Below are 25870 nucleotides of genomic sequence, written 5' to 3'. Positions count from 1 at the left end.
TTTGATGAAAATCTACTCAGGATACCTCTTCTACATTTAGCAGTTTTGACCAATTTTTTCCCAAGAAAGCCTGACATTTTTCTTGAGAACTTTAAAAATTATCAGTATAGTAATTATAGTAAATTATGCTAATAGTTTAACATCTTTTACATCTATAAATGTATCTGATATGGTGATTAGTGGCTATTCACCTATGAAGTTTTCCCACTGATGGCTCCCTGCACTGCCCACAGGTGGGATGGAAAGTGATGTTCAGATTCATTACATACTATTCCATATCTCCACTGTTAGGCACTTATATACTATCCTAATATCATTTCCTTCATTCTTCCATAAATATGTTTCATGGACACTTTTTACCATTTCCTTAGGACAAAAAAACACACACTTCCATGCTTCTACATTTGTGGGTTGAATTTCTTCAAATGACAGTCCACTCTCTGCTCTTTCTTGGTTTATCAGATTAATTATCCTCCCTTCTTCCCTTTGAGTCTTCTGATCCACTGTCATGACCCCACCCCACTGCAGGTACAATTGATGGCTTCTTTCTCCTCTTAGGGCCTTTTGTCCTATTTCTCCACTAGACAGTAAGCTTCTAGATAGAAGGACTGTAACCAGTCATTTTTGGATTAACCTACTAAGGATAAGAAATGGAGTCAATTTAAGATCAGACTGGTTGACTGCTAGTGTTACCTAGAAAATACCATATCAACTACTTTGCTTCCTTTTCCTTAGCATTATAATGAGGCCAATCCCAAATAACTTCTGTCTACTGGAAAACTGTCATAATATACTGATTTTGTTAGAAATAAGATTTTTCACCATCTCCCACAAGAATAGCATCATAAATATGAAATCTACAGTATCTATGCTGTAAATGGCTCCTCTTTCAATGTGGTGACTTTGTGTAATGCATAATCTATACTACCTTCATATACTACCGTACATGACTTCCAGTGCTAATGCTACATTTTTTCATTGTTTCTTGTTCATTTTAATCTATGAGCCAAGAGCACAAATTAAAATATTGTATGGCTTTTTTGGAGATACTGCAAACAATGTTTTTTCCACAAATTAAAATGAACCTGAGGAAAGCAGACCCCCGTAGAAGATATTATTATCATTTCATGAAAACTTACCAAAATGCTATTCATTTTTCTCTTAAGACGTTCCCTGATTATTTTAAAGTTAAAAAGCAAGTGGTTCCATCCCTTTCCAGGGTAAACATGTAACATCAGTGTTAATCTACATTTGGAACCAAACACATAATACATCATTATTTGTTTATTGCTCATCTACCTACACATTATCTCATGATGTAAATATACTAACAGTATATATATGATTTGGGGCAAGTTATTTAAACTCTACGAATCTGTTTCCTCATTTACATAATGGAGAGAATATCACTTGTGGCATTGTTGGAAAAATTAAAGGAAAGACATTATCCTAAAGATGGCTTTTTGGAGAAACCAGGATTCCATCCAATCACCTTGCTAAAGAGGTGGGCCTAAGCATAATGCTGCCCTCTCAGCCACAGACATTTGGTTCACAAGGCAACCAGTGTATGTGATGTTGAACCAATTACATGCTGTCTCTAAGAAATAAGTACATTGAAATACTGGATGATCTAAGCTAAATAAGCTACAGAAACCTGTCCAACATGGTCTTGTAGTTAAAGCCAAAGAAGGTAACAAAAGCATAGCAATGCCACAGCACACTGGACTGTGGGAGAAAGACAGGCAGTGATTAGGCAAAGACAATTATCTCCTTGATGGAACACAATGGACATGCAAACAGAAGCACTGAAAAAGGAGGAAGGAAGAAGAAAGAAAGGGGGAGAGAGAGAGAAAGTGAGGGAAAAAGTAAAAAAGAAATGCATAGTCCCAGAGAAAGAAAGAGTAGCTGCCTGATTGATCTCTGTTTCATATGAAACCTTAGAAATAACAAGCCTTCACTTTCAGATTTCCCTTTATCTTATCAACAAATTTTCCTCTGAGGTTGAGTTTGTTCCAATGATTAATCCAAGAAACTCTTATTTGAATGAAAAGAGCATAGCACCATTTCTAGCACACATTAGACCCTTAAGTTATCCCCAATCAAGACTATAAACTCAAAGGGCAAAGAAGAAAATACAACTATATTGATATTAATTTTTTTAAATGTATCTTCTAAACCACAGGCAAAAAATATTTTTTCTTAACTGAGTTCAGTTACCATAGACAGACATGTGATTGTTCTTATTTTTGGCTTCCTATAATACAATTCAAGTATAAAGGAAACACAGACTTCTCTCTTCTCCATCCTTTTCACACCTATTGAAAAATTATGAACACTTACAAGATTCAGTGCCATAATAATTACGAAATTGATACAGACAGCAGCAGCAGACGTTGCAAACTGCCAGTGTTGTTTGATGAAATTCCACTTGAATGATGCAAACTGTTCCATGACAACGAGGCGGTACACCACGACCGCAAATACCGCGGTGATCACCAAGGAGATCTACAGTAAGGGAGACCAGAGATAACAGCTCTCTTCTGCATCATCAACAAAATGAAAGCAAAACCATAGATCCAATACACTGCCCCCCAGAAGCCAAAGGAATTTACTTTTCCAAGGAAAGATGCATGAATTAATTTTTTTCCTTTGAGGAACTAAATTACATTAGAGTCAAAATTAGCAGTAATTCTATTCAAATTTCTACTTTCAAATGGAATGTTTGGAATTCATGAGAGCATCTCATATAATTTCCACTTTACATTAGATAATCTTTGTTTCTCCCAGAGAGTTTTATTTAAGGATATGCACAAACTCTCCCTGTTCATTACTCCAGGAGCTGCTGTGATTTTTATTTTGTTTAATAGTATGTATTATCAAGGTATTAAATAGGATCTGGCTTCTTGAATCCTCTGGGTCACAAAATGAGTTGTTATCATAGGACTTCCTTCTAAACCTGGAATACCATGATGTTTTGATATTGATACTTATACTTTACCATGAAGAATATTCCTGAGATAGAAACAAGAAGACGGGTGACTTTGTCTGAGGAAGGCTGATGAGGTTCAGGTTTACCACTGATGGGATTCACTCTCTCCATCTTGTAATACTTTGCTTCAAACTGGGGACGAAGTGTTTCCTATGAGAGAAACTAAAGTTACCTAAATAGCAAAGTCATAAATTAAAAATAAAAATCATTCAATAATTGATACAAAATTCCCAGAAGTTGGCCTATTTTTATACCAAGTCTTGACAAAGATGCAACTTTCTAAAAATAAAATGAAAATTATTTTCCAAATAAACCCTAAACTGTGTATTTTTTAATTTTAATTTTTTATTGAGGTAAATACAATAAAATACAGAAATCTTAGTGCACAGATTGATGAATATTGACATGTATAAACACTCATATTAAATTATACTTTAATTAGCACAATTTTTAGTGTAATTCATAGAATTATTGTAGAAATGCTTTGAAAAAATTACATTACTTCATCATTGATCTCTCTTACCTTCATGTAATAAGAAATCTTATCAGCAAAAACCAAGAGAATATCTAATGGTGTTTAGCTGCTTCCAAGTTGGAAATTAAAGGCAGTGAATAATTTTTGCATCATGTATTACCCCAGTTTTCTTCTCTCCTAGTTTCCTAACATCTTACCTCCTCCTCTTCCCATTCAATAAGGTCCCAAGTATAGGTCAGTGTACTTCTTCTCCTTTTCCAAAACTCCAGGAAGACTGTGGCTGTAAACAATACTAATAATATTATTATAATTCTTTATGGAAGCATGATATACTCTTCCATTATTGCTTTTCTCCTTCGGATGGATGCAAGTGCATAGAATTAAATTATTAAAATTAATTAAGTTCACATAATTTAGTTTTGGTTTTTCCTTTGTCTCTGTACACTGTTATAAGCATGCACTCTTATAAAGAAGTAAATTTGTCACTGGGTTAAATAAGCAGAGATTTTTGTTAGAATGATTCATCAAAGTTATGCTATGAGAGGAGGTCAATATAGTGAGCTAAATATTTATTGTCCCTTTTGACGTGTACATCCTTACTCAAAATTACCTGGAGACCTAAATAAAACCTTCTTTAGGAATGACAATAAGGACCTTATGCTACTCTTTTAGGACCCAGAGAGGGATCAGGGGTAAGGGAGGAAAAAAGGAAGGTAATCGTGGTGGGAGGAGAAGAAAAGCGAGACCAACGAGGACACTCAGGGAAGCATATTCTAGGTGGACTCGGCATGGACTGGAAGGAACTGGTGGAGGAAGTACAGAAGTGCCTGAACTAGTATCTGGATTCTCTGTGTAAATAGTTTAAAAAATTCTGGTAAGTGGGCTTCACCTTATAGTGTTTAAGACTTTGTGGACGTAACTAAGAGCTCACACATGCATTCTGAAAAATCTGTGGTACTATTCATCTGCCAACTTTCCGTCCATTTGTTCATTTGCTGTTCTCTTATTAGGCAAGGTACTCTAACCTCAGGGACCCCTTATTTAGTAGAGGGAGACAGTCACCTAAATAATGATAACTTACACTGTAACAAGAGTTATAATGAAGAAAGAAGTATAGTGCAAGCATAGAAACACATGCCTTTGGGAAAAATATGCAAGCATTTGATAAAACAAATTAGAGAGGCCCTCTTTCCTGTTTTCTTTCATTCTCCTCTTAACTTAATGCACAAGAATGCCAGGGGAAAGATGATCCTGAGGTGCTGTTGTCTTTTTCTTTGTAATTAAAAATCAGGACCAATACTGGTTAGGAAAAAAATACAATGTTCCTAATTACATTAGCATTCATTTTAGCTCACTAAAATTTATAAGCCCTTTCTCACAGGATTTCATTTTGTCACTTTCATAACAAACGTGGCAGGTTTTATTACCACTGGATGTTGGAAACAAAGCTGCTAACCTACTGTGTCCAAATCATGCCTTCAATAAATAGCACAGCCAGGACTGAACCTCTACCTAGTTACCCCCCACCCTTATAGTGAGCAGATGCAGTCTTCAGGGTCTGTTCTTTCTTTTATTTCAGGCCTGCTTTAAGTACTACTTTTACTGATTTTATGTCAAGTTCTAACAGAGTAGGTATGGCAACAAGAATTGAGACAGCCAAACTCCACTGATAGTTAAGACAAATGAAGTTCTCCAAATACTGGATCTGCTTTAAAAAGAGTCCGCCACAAACACTGTTACCAACAGGGAGATCTAGACCTTGAGAGGAAAGTGGGAGGCGGAGGAAGTAAACTGAAGAAAAGACACAGAGAAAGCATCTATTAAAAAAGGAAAACTGAAGGAAAAAATCATGCTGTTGTTAAATAAGCAAGTTAAATAAACAAGTATAACATGCAATGATTATAAGCCTGGGAACTTAAAGTCTTTAATATAGAGCACCACCAGAGAGTGCCCAATGAAAGTCTAGTTATCAATGATTTAAGTCAAGGTTTATTACTTAAATGTGCCACATAATCTCTTTTTATTTCTTCAGTGAATATTTGGGCCAGAAACAACTCCCAGAAAAATCTAAAAAATAAAGGTAATCTTGGTTTTTGCAAGCCTGAAAACTGGATTTGATATAAATTGAACTTTCATAAATTTTCACTAACTTCCTTACTTTAAATTTTATTAATAAACTAGTCTTTGTGTTCAAAATCCACTCTTAGCTTGATATATATTTATTTTATTCATAGATTAGTTATTTCAATTCTCAAATGAATCTGTATTCTCCCTTTTAAAAATTGTTAATTAGAAAGAAAGCATACAGAGTAATTTATCTCTATGTCAAACATTGAAGAAGGGAAGAAATCACCATTTACTAACTCCTACAAAATTTAATTAAAACGCAATTAATAATAAAAATAGCTAACTAAAAATTAGAACAGTGGCTGCTTCTGGAGGGTAGGTGACTGACAGCAGGCACAAGGAAACATATTTTTTAAAAAATTATCAAAATGTACTTAGGATCTGTGGATTTCACCAAATGTAAACTGTATTACTAAAACCAGATTTTAGAAAATAAATAATTTTAAAAATAGTGGGTGATTTAAAATATTATTTGATCTGGTCTTTATGACAACCTCATAGTCTCCCCCAGAGTAGCAGCAGGAGGCTCTGGGCTTGCTGTGAGGGCCTGAAAAAGAAGTAGGATTCTGAGAAGGCCACAGTCCATTCCACAGCTAATTTCAGGATAGCTGCAAACCCAAACTGTGAACACAGGCAATGAGACTGGATCTGAAGTCTAGGCTGAGTTATAAAAAGCCTTACACAGCTTCCTGACACAACTATGTTAAATAGCCTGGGAAGGGAGAAAGGGCATTTACTTATTCCAAGCCCTGAGAAAAAGGGTGAAGCAGAAGGACCCAGCTAAAGTGACCTGGAGGTCCTCTCAGGTAGGTAAATGTGTGTGGCCTAGTATAAATACAGTAGGAAAGGCTGAGGCTTATCCTAAACTGGCAAGTGTTCAGTCGTCTAAAAACACTCAAATTCCAACAATAACTAATGAAATAAACCACTACTAGACTGCCCTAAATCGTCAGCAATATTTATTCTACTGGGTCACCTTTTGTGCCTGGATTAAAGAGTAGGTGGAAATGATGGAGGACTGAAAGTTTTAAGGCTTCAATTCAGTAACTTTGTTCTCCCAGAAAAGTTCTATGAATTTAACCCCATTATTGATAGCAAAGGATGAGAAAAGGGGTTGAGCTGACATGTAGTTCACAAAGTTTGGCATGCATAGTTAACTCTGGGTTCCTGGCTAGATGAAGGAGGTCTCTGAAGCAAGTAGCAGATTGAAAGAATGCAGGAGCATTCATAACAGAGGCCCAGACAGGTTTTAGCAGCAATTAATGGGTGGGGAGGGTGGCAAAATGGAGAATTGAATTGGAAGGATCTATGCAGTTTAACATCTTAGAGCTTTAAAAACATGCCATGCCTAGACTATACCCCAGATGAATTAAGTCAAAATCTTTGGTGACAAAATCCCAGCACCAGTATTTTTTTAAAGCCCCCATAGACTTCCAATACACAGCCAAGAATGACTAACCATCTCCTAGATGAAGAGCAGTTGTGTTGATGATAGAGGTGGAATGGAAACCAAATTCATAGTTATTAAGGAAGTAGAACAGCAGTACTAGAATTTTAAGGTCATGCTGTCAGAAATAATAGCTGTCTTTTGTTTTGATTTCTGACTATTTATGAAGCATATTACTAATCATTTTAGATAACATTACTTCTAATCTCTGTCATACTCGTTCTTAATAGTTAAGAAAAATTCGAATGGCAACTTCCAGACATATGTGAAATTTGCCATAAAATGGCTTTATTATTATTATTATTATTATTATTATTATTACTCACACTCTTATAGATTAGAAATATGGGATTTTGAGAAGTTAAATGACTTGCTGAAATCACACAGTTGGTTGGAACCTGTATCATTCTAATTCAAAAATTGACACTCTTTCTACCTTTCCAAAATGCCTCCCTAGAAGTTACTGGGTAGATTTGAGAATAGAGATGTTAATAGTTGGGAATGGAAATCTGAGAACAAATTGTGCAAGTCTTGAAGAAAGAAGTATCCTGGAGGTAAGATGAAATAAATGTAGAAAGAGTAGGAGGAATCAAGAGCATGGGGTTCAAAGGCGTGAACTCTGAGACTTATACAATGGTTCAGAATGAGTGTGGTGACAGACTGTGAGGCGGCAAAGAGAGGGAGTATATTAATGCTAACATGAAAATGCTTTAAAAATCAAAGTGTATAAAGCAAAAGCCATTTCACTTACAGATAATGAGATACAGGTGCATGTAAAGTTATAGAAACATCACGTTAACATATATATATATATAATATGTAGATAGATACATCATATATATTATAGTTACACATACAAGTTTACCCAAAGGATATATACTAAAGTGTTAACACATTGTCTGTAGGAAGTGAATCATGAAGCACTTCCACATTTTACAAAGTATATATTGTATAAGAAGAATGCACTGCCTATGTCCTTTCTACCATTCCACATGGAAAGTTGATCAACTCTTCCCCTCAGTTCTGTGAAACTGGATTAGGCATAGAGTTAGAGGATAAGTGGCCTCCAGTGGGGAAGGGCAGATGTTATCTGACAAACACCAGATTCCCCTTGAGTCACAGTGGTAGAAGGGTGGTAGGGGTACTGCAGAAGAGCTGAGGAGGACACTGCACAATTCTGGTCCTTAGCAGCTACACATTGTACTTCTTCTTTTATTCCTGCCTCCCACAATGACATGCCATACTTTTCTCAACTTCAAAAAATTTCAAAGATGCACATGCTGCATCCAGGCCTCATACTTCATTTCTCTTTGTCCATTTCCAGTCACTTTCCTCTGTGATCTGAAGTCAATGGTATAGAGTAACAGAATCACAGGTCATGCATGTATGTAAAAGCAGTTAGGTTATTTATGTAAGTTTGTTCCAACTTATTCTAAATTTACTGAAAGCAAGACCCAAAGTGGTTGACATGTGATAAGGAAAAATTCTGAAATGTCCTGAATTAAGTGATATAAGGGCCAGAGAATGGGGGAGAGAGACAAGGGAAGGTCATCAGTCAATAGCCACAGGCTATAGCTAACCAGAAGTCCACATTCATTTCAACAATCATCTAGAACGTCCCAGGACCACCCCAGTCTCGCTTGTGCATGGCCAGTGTCTGACCACCATCAACAACCAATCCACGAGCCTTCTCTATGGACTAATCACCTATCCCAGGACTTTGCTCGCTTTGTGTTAGCCCACCTTCCTTAACTGGAGCCAAGGTAAACTTAAAGAACTTAGTTCCTTGAGACCCCTCATAAATTTGCTCTGTTTCTTGAAACTGGCAGACAAGTTGTTTCTGTTAACTGGCCTTGCTGCTGGAGAAGCAGAAACTTCCTGTCCCAGGACTCAGTCCTTTTTTTTTTTAGATTTATTTATTTATTCATTTTAAAATTTTTTATTAAGGTATGAATGATATATACCCTTATGAAGGTCTCACATGAAAAAACAATGTGGTCACTACATTCACCCATATTATGAAGTCCCTACCCATACCCCAATCCAGCCACTGTCCATCAGTGCACCAAGTTGCCAGAGATCCAGGACTCAGTCCTTTTTAAGTCTAGCATCTGTCTGTAAAGGCTCATAAACCCTCTGTTTCAGAGATCTCTTGGTCTCTAGAGTCTTTGATTTGTCTCATGTGTCACTGACCTTGCCCAGAAATCTGCCAAAACATCTACAACACTGTTATTTTTTTCCTGTAGCTATTTTTGCCTACCCTTGAAGGTAATTTTCTGCATTTTTAGTGCTTGGCACACTGAAAATGCCCAATAAAAAATTTGTTGAATTTAATTATTCAATAGAGGGGGCGGAGCCAACATGGCGGCGTGAGTAGGACAGTGGGAATCTCCTCCCAAAAACATATATACTTTTGAAAATACAACAAACACAACTAGCCCTAAAAGAGAGACCAGAAGACGCAGGACAGTGGCCAGACTACAGCTACACCAGCGAGAGCCCAGCGCCTGGTGAAAGGGGTAAGATACAAGCCCCGGCCCGGCGAGACCCGAGCGCCCCTCCCCCCAGCTCCCGGCGGGAGAAGAATAGGCAGAGCGGGAGGGAGACGGAGCCCAGGACTGCAGAACACCCAGCCCCAGCCATCCGGGCCAGAGCGCAGACACAGTATATGCCCAGGGGGCCCTGGATACTGGGGGAACAGGGAGTAAGACCTCTGAGCGGGTGCCGAAGCTGATGCCCCTGTGACAAAGAAAAGCGGGGGCTTTTTGAAAGTCTTAAAGGGACAGGGACTTAACAGCTTGACGGAAACAACCCAGGTCACAGTACAGAAGCTGGAAATTACAGGGAAAACCGGGTGCACTAACCCCCTGGGCAACAGCTCTGAGACCCCTCACGGAGGCAAACAGTCAAGCAGCCCCCCCATCCATTACCCCACCGGGTGCTGCGAAAGCAGAGAAGCAGCCTGAGACAAATTCCGCCCACAGAAAGGGAAATTTCTCCCTCCCGGCCAGGCAAGACACAAAGACCCACTCTACACGCAATTACCCAACACAAGCCACTAGGGGTCGCAGTTGCCCCAGTAAAGAAAGGCCAGTAGTAAGTGAAAATTTTGGCCCTCAAGGCTGACAGTCAAGAGCACCTGTCAACATGAAAAGGCAAAAAAATATGATCCAGACAAGACTAACCCAGACAGCTTCGGCATCTGCTACATCTTCCCCTGAGAAGGAATCTGGGGAGATAGATTTAGCCAGTCTACCTGAAAAAGAATTCAAAACAAAAGTCATAACCATGCTGATGGACTTGCAGAGAAATATGCAAGAACTAAGGAAGGAGAATTCAGAAATAAAACAAGCTCTGGAAGGACTTCAAAACAGAATGGACGAGATGCAAGAGACCATTAATGGACTAGAAAACAGAGAACAGGAACGCAGAGAAGCTGATGCAGAGAGAGATAAAAGGATCTCCAGGAATGAAAGAATTTTAAGAGAGCTGAGTGATCAATATAAAAGAAATAATATAAGAATCATAGGTATTCCAGAAGAAGTAGAGAGAGAAAAGGGGATAGAAAATGTCTTTGAAGAAATAATTGCTGAAAATTTCCCCAAACTAGGGGAAGAAATGGCCTCTCAGACCACAGAGGTACACAGAACTCCCATGACAAGGGATCCAAGGAGGGCAACACCAAGACACATAATAATTAAAATGGCAAAGATCAAAGACAAGGACAAAGTATTACAAGCAGCCAGAGAGAAAAAAAAGGTTACCTACAAAGGAAAACCCATCAGGCTATCATCAGACTTCTCAACAGAAACCCTACAGGCCAGAAGAGAATGGCATGATATACTTAATGCAATGAAACAGAAGGGCCTCGAACCAAGACTACTGTATCCAGCACAAATATCATTTAAATATGAAGGAGGGATTAAACAATTCCCAGACAAGCAAAAGTTGAGGGAATTTGCCTCCCACAAACCACCTCTACAGGGCATCCTACAGGGACTGCTCTAGATGGGAGCACTCCTAAAAAGAGCACACAACAAAACACCCAACATATGAAGAAGGGAGGAGGAGGAATAAGAAGGGAGAGAAATAAAGAATCATCAGATTGTGTTTATAATAGCTCAACAAGCGAGTTAAGTTAGACAGTAAGACAGTAAAGAAGCTAACCCTAAACCTTTGGTAACCACAGACTTAAAGCCTGCAATGGCAATAAATTCATACCTTTCAATAATCACCCTAAATGTAAATGGACTGAATGCACCAATCAAAAGACACAGAGTAATAGAATGGATAAAAAAGCAAGATCCATCCATATGCTGCTTACAAGAGACTCACCTCAAACCCAAAAACGCGCACAGACTTAAAGTCAAGGGATGGAAAAAGATATTTCAAGCAAACAACAGAGAGAAGAAAGCAGGTGTTGCAATTCTGGTATCAGACAAAACAGACTTCAAAATAAAGAAAGTAACAAAAGACAAAGAAGGACATTACATAATGATAAAGGGCTCAGTCCATCAAGAGGATATAACCATTATAAATATATATGCACCCAATACAGGAGCACCAACATACCTGAAACAAATATTAACAGAACTAAAGGAGGAAATAGAATGCAATGCATTCATTCTAGGAGACTTCAACACACCACTCACTCCAAAGGACAGATCCACCAGATAGAAAATAAGTAAGGACACAGAGGCACTGAACAACACACTAGAACAGATGGACCTAATAGACATCTACAGAACTCTACATCCAAAAGCAACAGGATACACGTTCTTCTCAAGTACACATGGAACATTCTCCAGAATAGACCACATACTAGGACACAAAAAGAGCCTCAGTAAATTCCAAAAGATTGAAATCCTACCAACCAACTTTTCAGACCACAAAGGCATTAAACTAGAAATAAACTGTTCAAAGAAAGCAAAAAGGCTCACAAACACATGGAGGCTAAACAACACGCTCCTAAATAATCAATGGATCAATGACCAAATCAAAATGGAGATCCAGCAATATATGGAAACAAATGACAACAACAACACTAAGCCCCAACTTCTGTGGGACGCAGCAAAAGCAGTCTTAAGAGGAAAGTATATAGCACTCCAAGCATATTTAAAAAAGGAAGAGCAATCCCAAATGAACGGTCTAATGTCACAACTATCAAAATTGGAAAAAGAAGAACAAATGAGGCCTAAGGTCAGCAGAAGGAGGGACATAATAAAGATCAGAGAAGAAATAAATAAAATTGAGAAGAATAAAACAATAGCAAAAATCAATGAAACCAAGAGCTGGTTCTTCGAGAAAATAAACAAAATAGATAAGCCTCTAGCCAGACTTATTAAGAGGAAAAGAGAGTCAACACAAATCAACAGTATCAGAAATGAGAAAGGAAAAATCACAACAGATCCCGCAGAAATACAAAGAATTATTAGAGACTACTATGAAAACCTATATGCTAACAAGCTGGGAAACCTAGGAGAAATGGACAACTTCCTAGAAAAATACAACCTTCCAAGACTGACCCAAAAAGAAACAGAAAATCTAAACAGACCAATTACCAGCAACGAAATTGAAGCGGTAATCAAAAAACTACCAAAGAACAAAACCCCCGGGCCAGATGGATTTACCTCAGAATTTTATCAGACATACAGGGAAGACATAATACCCATTTTCCTTAAAGTTTTCCAAGAAATAGAAGAGGAGGGGACACTCCCAAACTCATTCTATGAAGCTAACATCACCCTAATACCAAAACCAGGCAAAGACACCACCAAAAAAGAAAACTACAGACCAATATCCCTGATGAACGTAGACGCAAAAATACTCAACAAAATTTTAGCAAACCGAATTCAAAAATACATCAAAACCATCGTACACCATGACCAAGTGGGATTCATCCCAGGGATGCAAGGATGGCACAACATTCGAAAGTCCATCAATATCATCCACCACATCAACAAAAAGAAAGACAAAAACCACATGATCATCTCCATAGATGCTGAAAAAGCATTTGACAAAGTTCAACATCCATTCATGATAAAAACTCTCAGCAAAATGGGAATAGAGGGCAAGTACCTCAACATAATAAAGGCCATCTATGAAAAACCCACAGCCAACATTATATTGAATAGCGAGAAGCTGAAAGCATTTCCTCTGAGATCGGGAACTAGACAGGGATGCCCACTCTCCCCACTGTTATTTAACATTGTACTAGAGGTCCTAGCCACGGCAATCAGACAAAACAAAAAAATACAAGGAATCCATATTGGCAAAGAAGAAGTCAAACTGTCACTATTTGCAGATGACATGATACTGTACATAAAAAACCCTAAAGACTCCACCCCAGAACTACTAGAACTGATATCGGAATACAGCAAAGTTGCAGGATACAAAACCAACACACAGAAATCTGTGGCTTTCCTATATACCAACAATGAACCAACAGAAAGAGAAATCAGGAAAACAACTCCATTCACAATTGCATCAAAAAAAATAAAATACCTAGGAATAAACCTAACCAAAGAAGTGAAAGACTTATATTCTGAAAACTACAAGTCACTCTTAAAAGAAATTAAAGGGGACACTAACAGATGGAAACGCATCCCATGCTCATGGCTAGGAAGAATTAATATCGTCAAAATGGCCATCCTGCCCAAAGCAATATACAGATTTGATGCAATCCCTATGAAACTACCAGCAACATTCTTCAATGAACTGGAACAAATAATTCAAAAATTCATATGGAACCACCAAAGACCCCGAATAGCCAAAGCAATCCTGAGAAAGAAGAATAAAGTAGGGGGGATCTCACTCCCCAACTTCAAGCTCTATTATAAAGCCATAGTAATCAAGACAATTTGGTACTGGCACAAGAACAGAGCCACAGACCAATGGAACAGACTAGACAATCCAGACATTAACTCAGACGTATATGGTCAATTAATATTTGATAAAGGAGCCATGGACATACAATGGCGAAATGACAGTCTCTTCAACAGGTGGTGCTGGCAAAACTGGACAGCTACATGTAGGAGAATGAAACTGGACCATCGTCTAACCCCATATACAAAAGTAAACTGAAAATGGATCAAAGACCTGAATGTAAGTCATGAAACCATTAAACTCTTGGAAGAAAACATAGGCACAAACCTCTTAGACATAAACATGAGTGACCTCTTCTTGAACATATCTCCCCGGGCAAGGAAAACAACAGCAAAAATGAACAAGTGGGACTATATTAAGCTGAAAAGCTTCTGTACAGCAAAAGACACCATCAATAGAACAAAAAGAAACCCTACAGTATGGGAGAATATCTTTGAAAATGACACATCCGATAAAGGCTTGACGTCCAGAATATATAAAGAGCTCACACGCCTCAACAAACAAAAAACAAATAACCCAATCAAAAAATGGGCAAAGGAACTGAACAGACGGTTCTCCAAAAAAGAAATACAGATGGCCAACAGACACATGAAAAGATGCTCCACATCGCTAATTATCAGAGAAATGCAAATTAAAACTACAATGAGGTATCACCTCACACCAGTAAGGATGGCTGCCATCCAAAAGACAAACAACAACAAATGTTGGCGAGGCTGTGGAGAAAGGGGACCCTCCTACACTGCTGGTGGGAATGTAAACTTGTTCAACCATTGTGGAAAGCAGTATGGAGGTACATCAAAATGCTCAAAACAGACTTACCATTTGACCCAGGAATTGCACTCCTAGGAATTTACCCTAAGAATGCAGCAATCAAGTATGAGAAAGATCAGTGCACCCCTTTGTTTATGGCAGCACTATTTACAATAGCCAAGAATTGGAAGCAACCTAAATGTCCATCGATAGATGAATGGATAAAGAAGATGTGGTACATATACACAATGGAATACTACTCAGCCATAAGAAAAGGGCAAATCCAACCATTTGCAGCAACATGGATGGAGCTGGAGGGTATTTTGCTCAGTGAAACAAGCCAAGCAGAGAAAGAGAAATACCAAATGATCTCACTCATCTGTGGAATATAAGAACAAAGGAAAAACTGAAGGAACAAAACAGCAGCAGAATCACAGAACTCAAGAATGGACTAACAGGTACCAAAGGGAAAGGGACTGGGGAGGATGGGTGGGTAGGGAGGGATAAGGGGGGGAGAAGTAGGGGGGTATTAAGATTAGCATCCATAGCGGGGTGGGAGAAAGGGGAGGGCTGTACAACACAGAGAAGACAAGTAGTTATTCTACAACAGGTTGCTATGCTGATGGACAGTGACTGTAAAGGAGTATATAGGGGGGACCTGGTATAGGGGAGAGCCTAGTAAACAAAGTATTCGTCATGTAAGTGTAGATTAATGATTAAAAAAAAAAAAATGCAGTTCCTATGTGGTGACCTCTAATGAGTTCTACACAATGATATAAAGGACATATAAAAGTGTAGGCAAAGGGTCTGTTTGTGTTTATACAGAGGATCAAAGCTTAATTTGGCTACCCCGAAAATGAACTAAGAAACGATATGAAAGAGAACTTCCAACATCAGCACTCTCGGGAAGACTCATGCCAGAAGATGATCATCAAAAAACCCCAACAAAGATCCACGCACTGCTACAGCTGTAGATGCACTCATCCCACCAGCTCCTGGACTTGCCATGGGAATGAAGGAAATATCTAAGCTGGCCTGTGCATACAGTAAAACAACAAATTTGACTGGATCTATACTGTTGGAACTCAACCAAGAATTAGGAGAAGTGCAAATTGTAGCGCTCCAAAATCTTACAACTACAGACTATTTACTGTTAAAAGAACATATGGGATGTGAACAGTGCCCAGGAATGGGTTGTTTTAATTTGTCTGATTTTTCTCAAACCATTCAAATTCAGTTAGATAATAACCATAATATCATTGATAAGTTTTCACATATGCCTAGGGTGCCTAACTGGTTTTCTTGGTTTCACTGGAGATGGCTGGTAATTACAGATATGCTTTGGTTATGTAACTATACTCCTATTATGTTAATGTGTGTGCGCAATTTAAGTAGTAGCTTAAAATCTATACATGCTGAAGTTACTCTACAAGAAGATATGTCAAAGAAATAATCAATCTTCCCATGTTTTCTCCCGCCTGCTACTTCTATAGCTTTTCTTCTTCCTTCCTAATTACAACGAATTCTTAAATAGAATTCGTGCCTCATATCAAATTTACCGAGTATCATAACTCCTCCAAGTGGTAAAGATACCTCAAGACAAATGCTGGGCATAGAAGCCACAGGGCATAAATATGCAAAGAAATAAAAAGCTAACCATTTCAAACAATAAGGCTTCTCTCTCACTTACCAACTTAACATTTCCCTGTATGGCCCCGGAAGATGACTGGTTAGCCAGAGACGGGTAAGATTCCTCAAGGGAGGAACAACCTAAGACAGGCACAGTCGCAGGGGGGTCATCAGGTGAGAAATTGGGGATCAACAGAGGTGAGGCTTAGAACCTCACCCCCCCCGTTCTGAGAGAAATCTTCTGCATACGTGGATGTTTTATTGCCCTGGTCTAGCTTGGATTAACACATAGTCTACAGGCACACACCTGATCATCTACATTTGCTCTCTTACAACACTAAACTATGTTTTCTACCTTTATGTTGTATCTACCTACCACTTCAGCATCTTATTAAAAATAATAAAGAGAGAAATGTGGTATCCACATATAAATCAAGTATAAAAATCAAATGTGTATTCATATTTGAACTGACTGATTATAGTTCACAATGCATGAGCAAAACCAAAAGTTTCTGTGATGACTGGCCTTGTACTATTCACCATGTAACTTATTCACTATGTAAGAATTTGTTCTCCATGTAAGAACTTGTTCGTTATGCTTCAGAAGATTGGAGACTGACGAAAATTAGGCTTGGGGTGGATTAATGATTGTGCATTGAGCATTGACTCCCCTATACAGAATTTTATTGTTGTTAACAACCATTTGATCAATAAATATGAGAGATGCCCTAACAACAACAACCAAGAAAAAGTACACACTTCCAATTGTAAAATAAATAAGTAACCGGGATGTAATGTATAGCATAAGGAATATAGTCAAAATATTGTAACAACTTGGTATGGTGATAGCTGGTACTTAGAATTATCATGTATATAAATGTTGAATCACTGTGTTGTACACCTGAAACTAATGTAATGTAATACTGTGTGTCAACTACCCTTCAATAAAAAATAATTATCTAAAAAAAAAAAAAAAATGAAAAAAAAAAATAATTATTCAATAGAATCCAGTGTTAATGAATCTAACTCCTAGTTAAGTGCTCTTTCCATTATTCCATAGATTTTCAAATTATGCTCTATGGAATTTCACTGGATGTAAGGGAAGACAGAGCCCCTCACCAGAGTAGCTCCTCTTTATCTCCTCTGTATATCGAGCAATCAAGTTCAGTTTTGTTCTGAGAAATAATTATTACTTAAAAAGTTTTAGCAACTTCTTCACTATACTTCTGTGGGGAGGGACTAATGGGGGAGGAATAGGGGAAAGAGGTCAATTCCAAAGAAATGAAGTTAAATATATCTGAATATGGGGACCAAAAGGAATTCCAAGTATTGTTTTCATCAGAAGAGATAAAGATTTAAGGCTTTCTCAAAAGAAGACTCAGCTGAAACAACAGTTTATAAGAGCAACAGCCCTGAGGTTGCCAATTTGGAAAACAGCCAAGTACCACTAAAGACTTCCCTCTATTCCCCAGGTTTATTTTCAGCAACATCCTTAAGCTAATATGCCTTCCCCACACCATATTGCAACATTGCTATACATGAGACAGAAATACAAACCTCACGAAACAAAGATTCTATGATTAGTAGAAGGGCCATGACCGTGGAAAACTTTCAATTTCCATGCCTGGGGAAGATTTTACTGTTTTTCTGGGTAACACGTCACAGAAATACAACTAACGGAGTTTTCTACTAAGGTAGGCTAATAAATATACAAGGAGCATGTGTGAAGAGGCATATTTTGAAAAGTTGGACTGAACTGTATTTGACACAGGCTCGCCTAGAACTGGCTAGTCAAGACTTGCTTATCTTGTTAAATTTCCTCTTTGTCTAAGGACATAGAATCTCTAACTTTACTTCCTATTTCCCTTTCCCCACTTTCTCCCTACTATTAAATAAGAAAACAATAATAGGCTCTAAGAACATGGTAAGGTCAGCATTTTAACCCTAAACATTGGAAGTCTTCACCAATTTCTAAAATCAGACTACTTGATATCATCTCCCTTAAGAAAATTCACTTAGAAATAAAGAAGCTACACTAAAACGGCTAAATTGAATTGAATTGCTGAGTAATTGGAGGAGTCCACACAAATAAAAACTTGTCAGCTTTTGCCATGGATTTTTTTATAAAATACAATGTAAGCACAGGATTAATTTTTCAAAGGCTCTTTCCTTATTTCATCATTCAACTACCTAATATGCTTTCTTTCCTTTTTTTCTGCTGAACATTTTCTGATTACAAATGTAATACCAGCAAAAATAACTGGAAGAGCACCTTGTCTTGTTCGCTTCTGAAATGCAGGAGCGTAGGAGTGTCTGCCGTATAAAGGCTTTCAATAAATATATACTGCATGAATTAATTCAAATTGTAAAGAAGAAAATAAAAGTCACCTACACTATGGCCATCAATAAACAGCTATGGTTAAAAGTTTTGGTAGTTCTATCCAATGTATTTTTCTTGAGCTATGCATTTATGACTAATATATTGCTGACAGAGGTATGGCCATACATAATTTATGACAAAAGAAGAAAAAAACAAACAAACTCATAACTGAATCTCTTAAAAGCCTCACCCCCCCCCCTCATAGGTTGGCCCATCCTCCCCAAGAAACCTCACTTGGACCAGGTACCTGTCTAGTTAACCTGTGGAGTAATTTGTGGTCTCCAAACAAGTGCTCTAGAACTAATGTCCACATGCATTACAGTTGGCCAGTGCCAGAGCTCAAAACATTGTTAATTATTTGACTTTTCACTTTATAAGCATCCCTCTGGAACTCAGTACAGTTTAATCAGAATTGTACTTGGCACCATAGGTGAATGCCAACCACTGTAAAATAGATTACTAACTTCACTTTTATAATAAGTATAATAAAATGCATCTTCTTGATCAAGTTACAATGATCCTCAGAAGAACATCTAGGAAAGGCAATGTGACTGCTGGGGAAAGACCATGGCTTGGGGTAGGAATGTTCTGGGTTTCAAAGCTGCCTTTACCCTTTTCTAATTGTGTGACTTTGGCAAATGATTAAACAATGACAAGCCTTCAATTTTACAACTTAAAAATGAGAATAGGAGAACTGTCTTCACAGGGGTGTTGTACAAATTAAATGAAGTGAAATTTGTAAGTGCTGTAACTATGGTAAATTCAACTTAAGAGTATAATAAAATTTAATAAGCAATATTTTCAACATTCTATTAGCTGTTATATATAGGAAACTTTGTAGACAAATTTCTTTGTTTCCATTGCATAAAGATATTGCACACTTTTCTTCAAGAAAAATAGAACTGTCAATCATTTATATTTCAATTTTATAAAAATTCAGTCATAATTAGTTTCCACATAATACTTTCCATATTTTTGCCTGTGACCTCGAAAATGACTTGTCTTTTTTCTTATTCTCCTTTAAGAGTGTAAAGATGCATTTAGAATAAATAATTCAATTCAAAACTTATTTTTTGAGAGCATAAGGTTGGTTTATTCCTATAGAGAGAATACAAAAAGTGAAAATGAGTTGTCATATTCCCAAAGAGGAAGAAGAGAACTAGCATTTAACAAGCATATACAATGTCCCAGACCTTGTGCTAGATACTTTTTAATTAACTAATATAATTTCCACAACAACCCAGGGGAAATAAAGATTATGAATCTCAATCAGTAAATAAGCAAGTTGAAGCTCTTGGCATTTAGTTACCTGAGGAAGTCATTTGGTTGAAATTCAAATCCAGATCGAAATATTGACCTTTTTCCATGCCAAAGGAAAAAATATTCCAAACACAGTTTGGGATAGAACTTTCTGAGCTATATACTTTGTGACATCTTTCTGGGAAGAAATTAGCACCAGAGACAAAATGTTTCAGCACATTTCTAATAGACCTAAATGTGAGTGAGAACTCCTGGAGTTAGCTGTTCAGTCCCCCAGAGGCCATCAATCAACTGTCTAAAGTCTTTGGACCTGCCATCCTTAAAAATTTTGTTTGGAATCTACAAATGATTACTAACAACTCTCTTTTCTTATAAATGTCTCTACCAAGACAAATCTTTGCATTGGTATTTTAGAGGATTTTCCTTTTAAGTAAAACTATAATAAAATTTTGATACATGCTTACTATTAATTGCCTGAAAAAGATAATTATTTTTTATTAGATCATTATATCTTAATTTGTGGAGACAGACATGCAGAGGCCAACATAATGCTTTTTGGCCCAAAGTTGAAATACTCAATTAGTTAAAGAATGATTAAGTTGCCTATATCGAAAATTTGGATTTGTGTAAAAGCTTCCTGTAGACACAGCCAGCAACTGACATCCCCAAATATTGGTGGTAGAGGAGCTCTGAGTGTTTCTGACTAATGAAATGTTGAGTCAGGGATACATTTACTTTGGGTCTAGTATGATGTATTTGTGTGAGTTGCAGGGACTTCCACACATTGTTCAATTATGGCCAATTATGCTAATGCAGCCATGTAGGGAAGATTCTGAGGAAACTCTTTCCAGTTTATTTGCTGACTCAGGTGCCAGGCCAGGCACTGTATGGGGAGATGCATGTTCTATGGTGTCCAGCACTAGTAATGGAAGAAAAATAAGACCTGAAATATATGGAGCCAGAAACTATTCTATGGACAATTATTTTAAAAATTTCAACTCATGCATGTATGAAACGCACTAGGGATTTTCTCAAATTTACAATATTAAAACTGTGCATGACATTACCAATAACAAATAATGAAGCTGAAATAAATTTCTCACAACTATCAAGATAACTTTCAACTAACCATGCTAGAGAGAGAAAAGACTGAATACTTTTTCTCTGCTTTCTATGAAATATATTTTAAATATATGAAGAGGTTAAAAGAGTATAGACAAAAATGTAGGACAAAAATTATGACAGAGATGCTTCAGACAATTACTTTATCTATGTTTACTTTTCTGGATTTGGGTTTTCTGTGTATTTTGGAGTCTTAAAATTTGTAAATTTATGATTTTCTAGCTTAGTTACTTTGTACCTTATTTGTATTCCTTATTTTGTATTATTTTCTTAAAAAAAAACTTCCAAAATTACATCTGCTTCCCATGACTGGCCATAATGCACCAACATTAATGTGCCAGTCATCCTGCAAAATGTCTTACACATGTTAATTCATTAAATCCTCAAAACACCTCCATGTAGAAGAAATTATTTTATTGCCTTTTTACTGGTAATGATAGCAGAGTTCAGTAAGCATAATGAATTCATCCCAAAATGAACTTGGCTCTCTATCCTAGGTCACTCTAACTCCTTAGGCTTGGTTTCTGGTTTAAAGTTCTCATTTTCAAAGAAGGGTATTGACAGCAACCCTATGCATCTTTCTTTAAGGATTCTCTCTTGATTCAGAACAGGAATTTCTTGCCTTTACTGTAACTAACATCTTCTAGGAACTGTCAGCCTAGTTAAACATAACATATTTTCCTTGGTCTCTACAAAGTGTTTAAGGTGCTTATAGTCCTTTAATGGATGAGAAAGCCACTTGTCATTGTTATTTGCTGCCTCTGAACTTGATTTCAAAATCCCCGTCAGGTCCTGAACTAGTTTCCTTTTGTTTCTGCTCCAGCTTTTGAGCCAAGGAACAAATCAAGAATCTTCTTCAGAGTGTGCAAACCTAGCCTAGGCACCTCATTCTATCCTCTGCCCCTCTGTTAGTTACTCTGCCCCTCTCCAGGTCATGACTCAGCACGAAAACACAGCAAACAAACTCTGTGCTGTTGCTGCTGGGGTTATTATTTAGCTATTCTTAGTTTTCTACCCAGAAAGAAACCCAATTGGACACGTCAGGATTTCCTAATCATTTGCCTTGCCATATAAATAAATACATATTTACACTTTCTCAGGTGATGACTATTTGTCTCCCACACCAGCAGGTGCTGAAATAAGGCAGTGTGCATTTCTTGTTCCTCAGTGCTGCTTCCAGTCCATTTTCTCTCCACCTCCTTAAAGACTCACAGATTTGAGTCTTACATTGTCAATCCATAATTTCTACTATCTCTCCTTGTGGAAGTCATCTTCCACTCTTTGAGGATACTTTTCCAACTTTTCTGAGGAGTCTTGAACTCTTGGCTTAGGGTAACTCTTATCAACATGACTCCCAAAATAATTATTCAAAATTACAGTATACAGAGATAATCTTTCTAAAACCTTGGGCTCCGAGTTCTTCGGTCTCTACCTTCAAAGTTGTTTTCTCCCAGTCTACATCACTCATGTATACTCTTGATCAGTGACTGCAAACCCTCTGTGTTCTTCAGTTATCACCACCATCCATCTAGATCACTCTCTATCAACTCCAGTTCCAACAATCTGTAGACCCAGATTTCAACCCAGTGACCCCAGGATATTTTCACTCTCCTTTCCTCCCTTGTGCCCTCACTTTATTCTACCTGTATCTTAATTATTCTCACCGACTGCACCCTAACTCTCTTACCTCTTGCCTCACTTTTCATAAACCCACAGTTTGAACATGACCCTAGTTAAAAACAATAGTCTATCTATTATATATCCGTACTCAAGGACATTACCATCACTGGAGAAAAACACAGCTATGTCAGGTGACTCCTCTTATTTTAGTGATTTCAGTGGACACTTGAGGCTGCCATTCTGTCAAACTTTCTCTTCTCCCCTTTAACACCCAGCACCTGCACTTCTACCACTCTCAGATGAAATTCTCCTGTCTACCTGGTCATTAAAAATATTCAGAAAAAATTATCCATAAAAACCACATCCACTCACTTATCTACATATGTGCCCATAGCTTCTACATTCTCACTGACACACATACATCACAGAAGATGGATGCACTTCCAGCTAAAATAAACTTTTCTGGTGAACTAGCTCCCATACCTTATCACCTGCTAAAGGAAACTGCTCAAGTATCTAGATGTAAACCATAAAGATCTCTAAGGAATATCTTTAAATGAAAATTTAAAAAGCAGATTTTGATCTGAATGAGCCAACAATTGAGAGAATATTCTAGTAGAAGTAAGCTTGCAGATGTCTTATGCTTAATATACTCACTTATTTTTGTTATTATTGTTAAATGTATTTACTTGCTCACATATACATTCATTCATTTTTTTCACTCGCTTACACATTTATTGAGCATTTAGTTTGTGCTAGGAATTACTCTAGATCTGTAGATACAGCAATGAAGAAAGCAGACAAAAAAATGCTTGCGTTCCTGGGCTTTCTAGTACAGGAACAGACCATAGACAACAAAAATAAGTAAGATATAGGGTATGTTGGATGGCAGTAAGTGCTGCAGAGAAAAAAATGCAGGGAAAGGAAATAAGATAAGACTAGAAGGGCTATATTTTTAAGAGGGTGACCAGGGCAAGCTTATCTGTCATTGAGAAAGAATTGGAAAGCAGTCAATATTTATTGAGTAATTGCTATAAGGTATAGACACAAACTCAAAATAATTCAGTATGTGTATCTACTTATATTGGATTCAGCTCAAATTTTATTCACATTGACTCTGAAGTTTTACTTTTTATCATCTCTAAACAAAATTTATTATAGTTATCATTAATTGAGCCCTATTAATTTCAACTAACATAGAATTACTCAACCTACTTTATCTGATAGACTCCTCACAGGCAACTAGGAGATAAGTATCACTCTCTAATTTACAAATGAGAAAACAGTTTTTGAAATGTGATAGTGATCAGGCAAGATTATGAAACTGGTAAGTAGCAAAGCCAGAATTCAACGGGAAGACTGTGACCTGGTAGCCTCTTCCTACCATGCGCACTGCTCCCTTGGTGATTATGAGAAGCCCAGAGTTCTGACACTGAATAAAGATGTGGTGGGGCCATCCTCTGCTAACAGAGCTCTTCTGGCAACATGCAGAGTGCACATGGGAACAATGGCAATGCCCTGAAGGAAGTTAATGTTTACTCTTGCAACGTCTCCATCACCTTTAAGCAACATCCTCCTTCCCATGCCCTCTTGCTTTATTTACTTATTTATTTGATGAAACTGGAGAGGGAGATAAAAAAACATAGTGAACTCCTATTGTGTCAGGCCCTAATTAGTACCCTAAACTGCCCAATGAAATACTCTGAAGTCATTAGCAGCTAGGAGCCTTTCTAAGCATCTCTTAGAAATTAGTGAAAATGTAATGCACTAAATCAGTGGTCTTCAAAATTCTTATGTAATCTCTAACATAATTTTTTTAAAACTATTCATCCTCTTGTATATTTTTATAATGACATCCAAAATATTTATTTTCATCATAAATGCAAAGGATATAATTTTCAGCGCATCACATTATAAAAATGTAATTTTAAAATATAAGTTTTATATTATCTTATATATAACTTTAGTTATATATTAGTCATACAGTAACATATATGTATATAAAATATAAAATATAACTTTTATATTATATCCTTTAGTGACAATAATGTGACTTCATGTTCTGGAAACTCTACTTGTTAGTGGTTCCACAATTTTGGACAAAGAGAAGGTATTTCTTCTTCCAATATGTATTGTGAGACTTAATTAATGGGTGTAGAGTAATTGGAGAGTGCAAGACAAAAGTCCCCATAGTAGGAAAGTAAAAAAAACCTATGTAAACATTGTACAGTGTGTCATCTCAGCTGGCTTGGATGACGACCTTATCAGGTAATTGTCCCTTATTGTTGAGCTCCTCTGGAGAAAGAAGGGCCAAAATGGGATCAGTCTTACCTAGAACCCAGTATATACCTGGAGATGTATCTCACTGAGACTTGTTTGTTTGGCAAGATATTACTTTTAACTACAACTCAGGTTATATCACAAAGAATTCTGATCACAATTAAGTGAGCTAAGTAACAACTGAGGCATTAAATTTATGCATAGTTTTTGTTTTATGACTTTATTTCTAGATGTGCTCATGGCAGGGAGAGTAAATAGGATTTACCTCCGGGGTCAGTCCTAAATACTTGCTTGTGGTTGACAGGAAGGTCAATGATGTAAAGGATTCTGAGGCCTCAGCTAGGCTCTTAGAAAAGAGGGTCATGGTTGATGACCTTTGACTCTTCTGGTAGTAAAAGCAGAGAGTTGTAGCAAAGGTGCCTTGTAATTTCCATGCCTAGTATAGGCCATCATTACTATAGTCAGGTCAGAAAGTGGTAATGATGTTCATACACATATCTAGGAAAATCACTAAGGGTGTGGTACACCCAATCCTGCCAAGTCATGTTCAGTTCTGTAAGTACAGACATACAATTTTTTTGTTGTTGTTTTTTTCCTAGTAACTGGGCAAATATGAAAATAGCCAACTGCATTCTATTAAGCTGTTGCTTAGTAGCCACGTGCTTGATTACATTTAACTTGCTTTTCTTCATGCCAGTGCAGACAGAGCTTAAATATCCTTTGCGTGAGTATTTTTTAGGGGTTGGCTCTATTTCTAATCAAACTCTGAAGGGGCTTTTGGGCTCCAGAAAATTTGAAACTATAGAATTACCTTGTTCTTTCCTGGGGCTAATTAACTGGGCAGATTCTTTGCATTCAATTTGAAGGCTCTTGTACCTTAGCTAAAGTTTCATCTTCTCTCCCAGC

General features: G+C 37.2%; 1 protein-coding gene across 1 annotated transcript in view; it reads right to left on the bottom strand.

Moving 5' to 3' along the window:
* ANO3 (anoctamin 3) overlaps positions 1-25870 on the bottom strand; it is a 286329-nt gene that overhangs the window by 42379 nt on the left and 218080 nt on the right. The window contains exons 15-17 of the mRNA XM_057507518.1: positions 3662-3744; positions 2999-3139; positions 2341-2505 (exon numbers count right to left, since the gene is read on the bottom strand). Coding sequence (XP_057363501.1) covers positions 2341-2505; positions 2999-3139; positions 3662-3744 — 389 coding nt within the window. The remainder of the gene's footprint in view (positions 1-2340; positions 2506-2998; positions 3140-3661; positions 3745-25870) is intronic.

Source organism: Manis pentadactyla, chromosome 9 (genome assembly GCF_030020395.1).
Source record: "Manis pentadactyla isolate mManPen7 chromosome 9, mManPen7.hap1, whole genome shotgun sequence".
NCBI lineage: Eukaryota > Metazoa > Chordata > Mammalia > Pholidota > Manidae > Manis > Manis pentadactyla.
This window is presented reverse-complemented; position numbering and strand designations above follow the sequence as displayed.